General features: G+C 39.8%; 2 protein-coding genes across 4 annotated transcripts; one reads left to right on the top strand and one right to left on the bottom strand.

Moving 5' to 3' along the window:
* Nucleotides 1-91: 91 nt before the first annotated feature.
* Nucleotides 92-6481, bottom strand: creb3l4 (cAMP responsive element binding protein 3-like 4). Its single transcript, XM_018764761.2, has 10 exons — nucleotides 6317-6481; nucleotides 4758-4916; nucleotides 4313-4574; nucleotides 3812-3948; nucleotides 3344-3433; nucleotides 2694-2800; nucleotides 2470-2538; nucleotides 2270-2354; nucleotides 2082-2178; nucleotides 92-1282 (listed from the first exon to the last, which is right to left on the bottom strand). Exons 2-10 carry the CDS (start codon nucleotides 4911-4913, stop codon nucleotides 948-950), a joined length of 1338 nt encoding a protein of 445 aa, XP_018620277.1. The 5' UTR covers nucleotides 4914-4916; nucleotides 6317-6481; the 3' UTR covers nucleotides 92-947.
* A 1861-nt stretch (nucleotides 6482-8342) lies between these two features.
* On the top strand, nucleotides 8343-11802 carry slc39a3 (solute carrier family 39 member 3). Of its 3 annotated transcripts, XM_018764811.2 has the most exons (5): nucleotides 8343-8420; nucleotides 8923-9088; nucleotides 9846-10105; nucleotides 10500-10630; nucleotides 10957-11802. In XM_018764811.2, exons 3-5 carry the CDS (start codon nucleotides 9913-9915, stop codon nucleotides 11680-11682), a joined length of 1050 nt encoding a protein of 349 aa, XP_018620327.1. In that variant the 5' UTR covers nucleotides 8343-8420; nucleotides 8923-9088; nucleotides 9846-9912; the 3' UTR covers nucleotides 11683-11802. The 3 variants fall into 3 exon arrangements, with proteins under 3 accessions (XP_018620327.1, XP_018620328.1, XP_018620326.1); XM_018764812.2 differs by lacking the exon at nucleotides 8923-9088 and having other exon boundaries at nucleotides 8376-8420; XM_018764810.2 differs by lacking the exon at nucleotides 8343-8420 and having other exon boundaries at nucleotides 8448-9088.
* The last annotated feature ends 69 nt before the right edge of the window (nucleotides 11803-11871 follow it).

Consider the following 11871-nt stretch of genomic DNA (forward strand, 5'->3'; position numbering starts at 1 on the left):
GCGGAACAACGTGCGCGCTACGTCATGACGTTTTAACGCGACATTAAAGAGGACGTTGGATTGTCACACAAAGTCTTGAAATGTTGGTTCCGGCTCTTTATTAGAAATTGTACCATTAGAAAGAAGTCTTATTTGCTTCAGTCAAACCAACTTACGAAACACGTCTACCTCACACAAAATAATCAATTCACACAACTTACGTTTTCCCTTCCTTTATAAATACATAAAATACAAAATATATAAACTACAAAGCAAATTCATAGTTTCTAACCACATACACTATGCTTATTTGCCAGCTAAACTGATGGCCACAGGGATTTATTCTTAAGTAAATATGGTCAAAGTGTAAATTACCTGGAAGAAAACGATAACGGAAATCGGCTATGAGTTGCAAAAATAAGCCTTCAAGGCAACTGCTAATATCATGTAATAAAACTGTTAAATAAGTTGGCACTTCAATTATTAAAGCATACCATGTTTCATAAACAGGTTCTTATTTTTTCATGTCAGTTTCATTGTTTATAAACTTGTGTGTAATCCAAAATAGATCACGGCAATTGTTTTGTGGAACATTTACTGACATTTATAGGCATTATAAAGCAAGGCAGTAATTCATCATTTGATATGGAATTTTTTTCACAGATAAGCTCCTTTGAAACAGCCTTATTTTGTTTCCCACCCATGTACCATAAAAGAGAAAAGTAAAAAACTAAATGTCCCAAGTTCATCAAGGTTTTCAAGAGAATACCCAGCGCACAAAAGAAACTAAGGTAATTAATGCAACAGAGTTAACTCAGTGAAGCACTTGACAATGTGAAAAGGTGGAAATTAAAAGCCAGCATGACTGTAACAAAGGGCATCTTAACTGACTGCTGTCATTCTAGGAATCTGAAGGAGTTTCAAAATCCCTTTAGAACAGTTCATAGGTAGTCAAATGAAAAGTCTGCCTACATCTCATCTGCATGGGCTGGTTTTGCAGCATCAGTTTTTGTGCTGTCTTGTGTTTTGGCAGATACCAAACCCATGGGCATTAATTTGGCCTGTTCCTCAATCGCTGTTGAGACATTTTTGGACCGGTTCTCCTCCTGGGCCAAGCTTTCATGCAGAACCCTCTCTGGATTTTCCATGGTTTGCTGCAGAACACCAGATGTGAGACCTGGAGGGTCTGATTGGTTGCTGTCTGGCAAATATGACAAGACATCAGGGTGGATAACTGTGTCGTCCACATCCTCCGATATTTGTGATGAGGAAGCAGGGTCTGTCAGAATATTTCTGGAAATAACTGTAAGAATGAAAAACACAAAAAATGGGCACATGGGTCATAATGTATGTTGTTGTCTTACATTCCATAGCTATAGCACACCCTTTAGGAGAAATAGGTAAATAATTATATAAAAACCCACCCTGGTTGGACAAGAGTGATTGCTGTAAAATATGATTTCGTGAGGAATGCTACATCAGTTTTTGTCACGAGCTGACAATTTATTCATTTTTTTACATATCTGCAATGTTTAACAATGTGATCTTGTATTTTCATCAAATTTTCAGCAAATTCCTCCAGAAGCTAGATCATCACTGGAGTTTCCTATAGTTTGAAACTACAAACAGCCATGGTCAAAATCTACAAACAGTAAACTCTCCAATATCACCATTATTATCAGCCTGTTGAACATGTCGAGCAGGTCCTATTTAATCTGCTGAATATTTTAGTATAACACACAGAATTGTCTCCTCAATGGAATTTTTGTGTGGGACGATAATAGGAAAGCAAACAATTAACAATTAACATTTCAACATTAGTTTAAAGCAGGAGTGTCTAACTGTAAAACATTTCTCTGCCTTCGTGTGCTCTCTTGCCTACGGGACCGTGTGACGTCAGTGTTCCACTCTACCCCATCTACCTTTGCATCAAGTGCAGTGCATATGTGAAGTGTTCAATTTGAAGAGCAAGAGGATATATTTATATGCAAGACTTAATGCAAAAGAAGTAGTCTGATCTGTACATTAATTTGGGGAAAATCACCTACTGTATGAATAAATGTAAATGCAAATACTACCTAAAAACAGATGGGCAAACTCACCTCCAGTTGGAGTATAGCCTTGCTCCTCTGACACAGAGTTATAACTGAAGGGACTATAACTTGGGAAGATGATGAGTGTGAGAGAGAAGATGAGGATCTGACAAAAGACCACACGGACACATTAATTGCACGTATTCATCCCAGTGTTGTTAAAAAGCAGAAGACACCAAAAAGTACAACATTCTCACCATAATGCAGGTGGTAGTCTGTGCAGCTTTAGTGGCTGTCTGCTTAATCAGAGACTGCAGTTTGCGTAGCTGGGTCATAAGAGACCTGTGTACACATATACAGAGGAAAAAAAGTTACACAACATGTCTTCATGTTCGAAAACCTCCGAAACAGGACCTTTATCACCCACAGTTTGTTAGTTCATGGGCATGATGCATACAGGTTGTGCTTTTCCAACTGCTCCACTGTCCTTTGCAATTCTTGGTTCTGTAATGAGCAAGTTGTCACACTGAAAAACACAGCAAGACAGAGCGGTGTGAAGATACTGAGATTTTTTTTTTCCCCAATTATAAAAGTACTGTATATAAAGACATGTACAGGAATGGATCATAGAAGAGATACCGCCACACATGCAGACATAAACACAGAGAGATGCCACCATACCGCGTCTCCAGTCCATCTATATACTCTTTCTTCCTGCGTCGACTGTCCTGAGCTGATTGCTTGTTACGGATCTTGCGTCTCACTTTCTTTAGTATGCGCTCTTCTGCCTGCAACACAGCCTTGTTAAACTTGACATTCCTGCAGGTCACTGCAAACTGTGTACTGCAGATATCATATCGCTTCTTGTTAAATATAAGTCTGCGATGATAGACACTACAAGCACACCACTTATCCTTTATACCCCAGTCGCAACGAGACAGCCGCTTCCTTGAAATCACACATCAGAGTAGCTGACTTACAAAAGTAGTTTAATGTGAAAATATTTTGTCTTAATACATGGACATCCAAAATTCTGAGCCCTAGAAACATGTTATTTTAGTATAAAACACTAAGTTCCTAGATCAAGTAACAACATAAAAACAGAATTATAAATATATTTCTTGAGTGTACATAATGTAATGTAATATATTATTATATATTACGTTAATAAAAATATTCAAAGAAATTCAATAAGATTTTTATGATTATACTGCTTTCTTGCGTACCCTGTACTTGAAGGTTTAAAACAACATGTGACACAGACCACGCGCAGTACAAACACACAGACAACCTGGCTGTGGGTCACAGGAGCCCAGAGGAGTCTACTGTACCTTTGTAAGGGGCAGGTTGCTGGGTAGGGAAATGCCTTCTTGAGTCAGCAGCTTCTGCTCCTCCTCAGTCAGATGCAGGTCTGGGTAAAACTGAACAGAGACGTGAAGGAAGCCATGAGGAACACTGTTACAATCACACATGGCGCTATCTGAACTTTAGCAGCCTGATGCAGGGTTTACATTCTAGTTTTTTTACCCAAGAATGCGGTCTCCATACACATAAAATTCACTTACACGAAACCTAATTTGTGCTTAAATTAACTATTTAGTGTATAAATGATGTACACAGTCAAACTATGTGCATAATGTACAGAGTACATACATGAGTGTGGTGGCTAAGTGTTTTTTGCTTCTATTACTATTTAAAATTTTTATTATGTCACAAGTAATATTTTATAAATTCTGCATATTTAGTTGTTAGGAACTCATAGCTTCTTTGACTCCATCTGCCTTTTACCCAGGACTTACCGGTACGTTTTCCAAATTGTGAGCATCTTCAGAGACTGCGGCGGTGGAGGGAGCATCATCGGGTTTGCCCGTGGGTACCAGTGGCAGCTCATTTACAACACAAGACTCAGAAATCAACATTTGGGAACTCCATTCATCTGAAGAAGGAAACAGTCTTCACCATCACTCTCTTAACGAAGTCTGAGAGCAAAAGGTTCAGGCAAATTCAATACTAAAGTTTATGGCAACAACAAAACAACTAAAAGAATTCCCTGCGAAAGAAGTTAAGTGTTTATGAGCTGAAGTGTTTATTATATAACTGATTCATATGTGCAGCTCTAAATGTGAACTACTGATGCCAGACCATGAGGAATTACAGAAACTGCTTCCTAAAGCAAACATATTTTTTTGAGTAATACTAGTATGAGTGTTTACTGACTGAACACGAAATTAATGTGTTTCAAACCCAGAGAGTTTAACAATGAAAAGCAAAGGGACATAACGTGACATATTGTGACTCACCCAGTTCTATTGATATAACGTCAACACTTTGTTGCTTTGGCTCTGTTTTGATGTTATTGAGCCTGCCGATGTCATAAACAACCTGGTAGATGGCGGTGGGGGGCTGGGCAAGCTCGGATGCCTCCGGAGAGCTGTCAGAGAGAGGGTCCTCAGAGGCGCCACTGTCACTCTCAGAAAAGCACTCCCCAGGGGGTCCTGGGGGAAACACATCATTTGGGTTGATGGCGTGCAAGACATCTTCAGCTTCACTGTCATTTAGACCCTGTTACAGAAAAAAAAAAATCTTTGTTACCATAAATAACCACCAGAGAGATTACACTCACCACAAAAAGGGGATCACAATGTGTATAATTGATTTAGAGGAATGTTTTTCAGTAGTCTGTAGCTGACTGGTTCGCAGCATAATGACAGTGACATTCATACACTATAGTTAAAACATACGTACACACTGAGGGTCTAGTGCCCACTCCTCCAGGGTCGTTGGTGTCACCGAGCAGATGGAACTGGGGCAAAAGAAAGGCCCATCCACACCCAAGTCACCCTCTATTACCACATCCTCTTCTCTCTGTCCAAAAAAGACTCCTCCTTTCTCTGCATCCATCTCCTAGTAGAAATAAAAGGCAAATCATCAGTGTAAACATGCTGGAGTGGCTATTTCAGGTTTGCCAAAATACAGTCAAGCCTATGCTCAGCAGGAAGTGTTGGTCATGTCAACAAAAGACCACCATGTAGTCTTACTTTAGAATCAAAGATAACCTACATCAGTTCTCTGCCTTTAAAATGACATTTAGAATCATGTAATTTACCCCAGTAAGTGAGAAACACGTGCTCAGTTCCCATAAGGGTAGCGCAATATGGAACAGGTGCGGAATTTGCTTAAGGAGTGTTCCTTATGGGGGGAGCAAGTTCCCGTCGCCTTTTGTTTGAACAGTGCAAGTTCTCTCCAGAGAGGATATCTGTATCCTGGTGGCCATAGGCTTGGTTCTTCAGGTGGATTTCCTTTGTGGCTCTGCTGTTTGTACTCTAGTGACTTACAGATGTCTAACATTGTTTTCCACCACAGGTTTGTATCGTAAGGCTTCTTCAGAATTTTTTCTTTTAGAAAAGCACAAAACTGTCTAACTTAGATTCCAGTTCTGACCTTGTGCCTACAATCCTAAAAAGAAGGCAAATATTAACCATGTCTATGATAATGTCTGAGAAGAGCCTATGCAAAAAACCCCTTCTCTCCTGCTCCTAAGCCAAATAATTCTCTCATTTTAAACAGAAAGGAAACGTTTTTCACATAACTGAAATATTCTTAACTAAACATTACATAATAGTAGGCTCTGCCTAAAAATAAGAACTTTTTTAAAATGTGGTCAATACAAACATAAGCACAAATCTTCATTTTGGTTGTAATTTGCTGTCAATTTCTTATCAGAATGATTTCTACAAAATAATAATATTTATTGGGGAAAATTTTTTTTTGCATGCTCATTACTAACTTCATTGTTGCATCTCAGCACAGCCACTTAGTTTCTACAAATTTTCTCTCTCTTCTTCTTCAAGTACAAAAAAAAACGCATTCTACACAGCGACTTCTATATAGAGTGACTGTGCAAGCTAACTTAGCTCATTTGTAATATTAAACATACAAAACGTCCTGCATGCCCAGGATAGTCTCCGGACCACCGCGACCCCACGCTGGCCCGGCGGTAACTGACAATGACTGGATGTAATTTAATGGATGTTCACAGCAATCGTTCTTAGACATGTACAGTGTTGTGACTTTTTTTTCTTAGAAGCAATGCGTTGAGGGTGTGGAAGAAACTTCTGGCACAGAATGAGAATCCGGAAGCTCATCAGTGCGACAAGAGCACAACTTTTAACTGCGTCCCCCGTCTAATTTTTGCGCTGCGCTCAGTGGGTGGAGCTTCCCTCTGTCAAGCCGGATAAACAAGACTTACATTGTATTCAGGCACAGAGTCCCCAAATCCTGCAGTTTAAGAGATTATGACTTACCTCGAAACGCTGCCCTAATAAAACTGTATGTCTGTCTGTACGGGATAACGTGCATTCAGACGATGTATTTCGCTAAACCTAGTCTAAGTATGTAAGCACTAACTTCATTTTGCGTAGCCGGTGGTCAAACGCAGACCTATCATTCTGCTGTGGAATCCATCTGGCAAATCCTGTGTCAATCATCACGCGTAGGCGGGGCCAAACCTGCTCTACCCCCGAGTTCCTCTATTCCAATTGGCTGTCACTTTGCGACGGAGCAATGGGAAAGCAGAGGAGGGTGGCAAGGGCCGTTTCCTTGACAGTGATTTGTGAAAGTAACGTGCGTTTGGAGGCTCGAGGAAGTGTTTTTCGAGGCCCCCGACTGCGCAGCCGCACAAAATCCGGGAAAGTTGCGCGACTCGAATGAGCGGAAAAGTTCAAGAAATTCGTGTTCGCTGATGAAGTGTTTGGTTTACAGTCGCTTTGTGTGCATTACCTAGGCTCGGGACTGTCTGCCAAATTGGATGTTGTAATGTAACCGTTTAAAGTGACAATTCAGTAATCAAAGACGATTTGTACCTGTGGCGGTCAAGGTGTGGAATTTGGTTCAGGCCGGTAACAACTACGAACAACTAAGATTAAGAACAACTCCACTTGCTTCTGTTTTTTTCCCCCCAAATCTTCCTGGTAATAAAATAATAAGTGAATAAAACGTCAAAGACCTCTAATGAACGAATATCATGACAAGAACTAAGACCCATTCGTTTATTTTTCTTTAATTTTTGTTGTGATTTATTATTTGGCTTTGCCCTGGGTCTATATAATGGGTCGTTGAAATTAATATTTTCGCTTTTTGTATGTGCAAGTGTGCTTAGCCAGTACAGTATAATCTAATGATTACATTTTTGTCAATTTACTGTACTACATTACTTAATTTTAATGATCTCGCTGTAATTATTCTACAAGAAAAAAATCAGTTTATACACAACTGCTTCTTTGAATTAAAATCTGTTAAAATTTTAGCTCACAGCGTGATACCATGATCAAGAAGGTGGTTTCATCCAAGGCAAGATTCAGCCATTGCACTCCAGCTGTGCTGACCCCTGCAGATTTCCCAAATGTAGTGGGTGGGGTGCACAGAAAAAGGCAGTGGTAAACCACTTCTGTGTCCTCCCTTACCACGTTAATCACCCCATGAGCCCAATTCAACTTGATGGCATTGCCCCAGTTTGATCAACTGGTAAATCTTAGAGAAGTGTATATTGGAAGAACTGCAAACAAAAAGACCATTTAGAAATAGCTAAGATAAACATTGCTTAACACTCCAAATTTACACCAAAACCTTCCGTTTTCTTTGCCATAATGACCATGAAGTCAGCCTTGCCTATTGAGACAGTTTATGAACAGTAAACAGTAGTGTTGCAAAAGTTGTGAGTGGCTCATGGGATGTTGTTTAAGGTCATTCCTGGAAAAATCAAGTATTACATGTGGAAAGTTTTTCTCCTGGGTTCTGCCAATATTACCCTGACAGGACAGGACATGCACAAAAATGCCATGTGGCTTGCAAACCAAACGGTAAAAGTACTTAATGAAATATGAACTGACACAAGTATTGTACTTGCTATTAAATAAATTTCTGATTTTTTTTTTTTCTAAAACTTTTCTTTCATATATGTGTATTTAAAATTCCTGGCATATTAATATTAAAAATTTCAAATCTACAACTTTTCACAAGCCAGGAATGCTATTTTAAATGAATAAATACGGTTATTATTGAGGCGGGTTACGGGCTAAACGGGTTTGGGGAAATCTCCTGAGATATGCCTGAACAACTGGGATTAAATGTAAAATCCGAATTAGACAGACCAGCGCCGAGCAAAGTTTGGGGTTTTTTTTTCTGCATTCATGCATCACATTCCCAGCATTAAGTCGGCGGAGCTACACACAGACGGGAATAACACACATCGAGCCCGAACCTTTTGCAATACATAGAGCTTTTATTAATTCAGCACAAACAAGCTGCATTTTTGAAAAAAAAAAAAAAAAAAAACTCTGGATGCATCACTTCCTCCAGCCTTCACCGCTTTGAGCTGATGGATGAAGTAAAGTAGGATACCTCACTGTGGTAAAACTTTCCGTTTACTTTTATTTTACTGTTCAGGAAGCCTGTGTTAAACATTCCGCGAGCGAATGAATCTTTTCTCTGTCTGTATTTTTGCGATATTATATATTTAATATGCATCGTAAGAGTACATTTTACGCTTAAACTTCCACCAGCCTTGTCATCGCGTTCCGATTTAACAGCAGTTATTAAGTAGAAATGAGTTTGTTCTAAAATGGCAAAGTCTGACTCTGGTTCGATGTTACTGTGGTGTGGTGTTACCGCGGTACGTACGGTGTTTCTCAGCGTGTAGGTAAAACAGGCTGAGGCAGGAAGCGCCCGCTTTCTCTCTGACTAGTGACTACTTCCCACAAGTTCACAAGACTCGAGAGCAGCTGGACTCGAAGTAGAAACGCTCCTAAAAATGACCCTGCAGAGCTAAACATAATAAACATAACATAATAACAGACATATAAGTACGTTTATCGATGTAATATCTAGTGAGATGCTTTGCTATTTTCATTAGCTGCGATTCGTGGACCGCGTCCGGACAGGAACTGCCGTTTCTCGTAAGGAGCTCGAGAGAAGTTGCGAGCGGCGGCGGGAGCGCGGACACGCGGGCGCGAGAGCACGCGGCGGACGCGCTCCGTGACACGCAGCTGCCCTTTGTTTGGGACGATGCTGTGAAGAAGGTAAGGAAGGGTCAGACCTTCAGGCTTCGCGAGAATGGAGACAGCGGCGAGTTTGGCTTCCAGTCGAAGGCACCACAAACAACAGCCCAGCAAACAAACACAAAGAAAGGAGTCAGTTGGGTTAACGGCATTGGATTTTTTCGCAATACCGCCATCACTTCCAGTTAACTGAAGGGACTAGTACCGCGAATAATAAAACACTAAATGTACAGCTGAGTATTTCCGTTTGCCACACACACGGGTGTTTTTAATAATTTGGGCGATTTTTCCACCACTCAGATTTGTGGGTTTCTGTCACATTTTGGGCCGGATCAGGATGGGATGGTCGTGTCGTCTTGCTCGGTTTTTTGTCAGACAGATTATAATACAGTATTATTACAGTGAAAGTAAAAATGACAGTTCCAAGACTCATTTTGATTTGTGAAACTGCCGATTGCAAAAAATGTATTAGAATGATCTGTTTTTGGAAATCCATAACTTCTGTAACTTAATTTCTTTACATATTGGCTAATTTGGTTTGGGCTTCATCCCTAGGCTATTAGTTTTAAAACAAGGAAATATGCCTGTTTTCCAAAAAGATTTATAAATGTTTATCTATTATTGTATTGCTAAAATAAAACAGTAAAATAATAACTAAAAAAGGTCTGCTTTAACCAATGATTCCATGGTTAAATATTAAAACAGAGGAGATTTAAAAAAAAAAATGATGCTATATTAAATACTGATTATTGAATTGTATTTTTTCTTTTTGTTCTAGATTACTTTGGTATGCGAGGCATTTCCGTGTGGCTCTTTCCAACAGGGAATTTACGGTGTGAGTGACAATGACTTGGAGGAAGACAGAATCCCTTAAAAGTTCAATAGGCTTTGAGTCGGCAATGGATAGCACACAGGTCATGAGGCCTGGGCTGGAGATCAAGCTGGTATCACTGCTTGTGCTGTTGTTCATGACATTTTTATGTGGCACCACTGCCTTATTCATTATCAGAGGGAGGGGGAGATGTCACGCTGACCCAGGTGAGGACATGACCCTGAAAAAAATACGCACACAGGCTGTAAGCATTTTCTCCAAAGGGAAAATAGTATCTTAGGTAATCCAGTAGTTCAGTATTTTGATTGCATTGCCTTTCTTGTTAACCAATTTTATCTTCTGAAGTTCTTTTATGTTTTATTTAGTATTTAATGATTTTAAGGTATCACAAGTGGTCACACATACTATGTAACATTCTGGTAATTTATGATATTGTAGCTACTGCATTTATTACTCTTTGCTAATCTTAAATTGATATAATTATAGCAGTTATCAATACATCAAATATTTCACATTTAATTTAGGCTTTTTCTAGTTGTGAAATATGTTACCATGTGTCAATTTTTATAGTACATGTAAAAGGCATACTTTCTGGCACAGAAACCCGACGCAAAGCTGTAAGTTTGGTGAGTTGCTTTGCCGGTGGAGTCTTCCTGGCCACTTGTTTTCTGGACCTGGTGCCTGACTACTTGGTGGAGATCAGCAGGGCCTTCAACAACCTTGGAATCACAGTAAGATGGATAGATGAGTAACCACTGTCCTTCAAATTTGCTTTATTTTAAACATTTTAAGACCTTTTGATGTCATGTTGGAAGTAACAGTTCCCGTTGCTTGTCATCACACTTAGAAGCAGTGAAGAGTAATAAAAAGTTTTGTTTTGGGAGTTACTGAAACACCTTTATGAGAAACTATTTTTATGAAAAGAGGCTTCAATCTGAATTGGTTTATTATATTTTCATGTCAGAATTAACTTTTATAATTTTCAGGTTCTTAATACATAATAGATTCTCTCTCAGCTGTTGTTTTTGTTTACCTGACACTCTTTCTTTCCGCCCAGTTACAGTTCCCTCTGCCTGAATTCATCATGACCATGGGCTTTTTCCTGGTTCTAGTGATGGAGCAACTTGTCCTAGTCTTTAAGGATAAATCAGGAGGTTCTGCAGGAGAGAGACAGGCCTTACTGGTGGAGTCCAGCAACCAGTTACACAACAGAGATATTCTGGGCTATAACCATGTGCACTGTCCGCTTATCCATGGTATTGAGGAATCAACCAGGATAAGGGATCCTAGTGGAGAAGGAGTTCACCTTCATGTTGACTTCAACTCTCATTCTGCGATCCGCTCCTTTATCCTGGTGTTTTCACTTTCACTCCACTCCATGTTTGAGGGTCTGGCAATTGGGCTTCAACAGAATGTTGAGCAGGTGCTAGAGATCTGCATGGCACTGCTGCTTCACAAGAGTGTGGTATCGTTCAGCCTGGTACTGAAGCTTACCCAAGGCCAGCTTCGGCAGACTGTAATTATGGGGTGCCTACTGCTCTTTTCTTTCATGTCACCTTTGGGCATAGGACTGGGCATTGTTCTCAGTGAGTACCACTCCACCCCACAGCATCAGCTGGCACGATCCACTTTGGAAGGTTTAGCAGTTGGGACCTTCATTTATGTCACCTTCATGGAAATCTTGCCTCATGAGCTGGGCTCCCCACAAAACCGCATCCTGAAAGTGACGCTACTGCTCACTGGGTTTGCACTGGTTACGGCAATCCTCTTTATAAAGATCTAGAGCCCCCCTCCTTTATTTGACTGCAAAGAAAAGTTTTGAAATACCAGTAAACAAGTTTGTTTATAACCATGTGAAATCACATCCATGAAAAGTGTATTTTAAACCATACTTTTAATTAAATAGGACAATAAAAAAATCATTTGATTTTGTACTTGTGAGACAAGATATTCTTTTATATTTTTGGTAATT

This window comes from Scleropages formosus, chromosome 18 (assembly GCF_900964775.1).
Source record: "Scleropages formosus chromosome 18, fSclFor1.1, whole genome shotgun sequence".
Classification (NCBI taxonomy): domain Eukaryota; kingdom Metazoa; phylum Chordata; class Actinopteri; order Osteoglossiformes; family Osteoglossidae; genus Scleropages; species Scleropages formosus.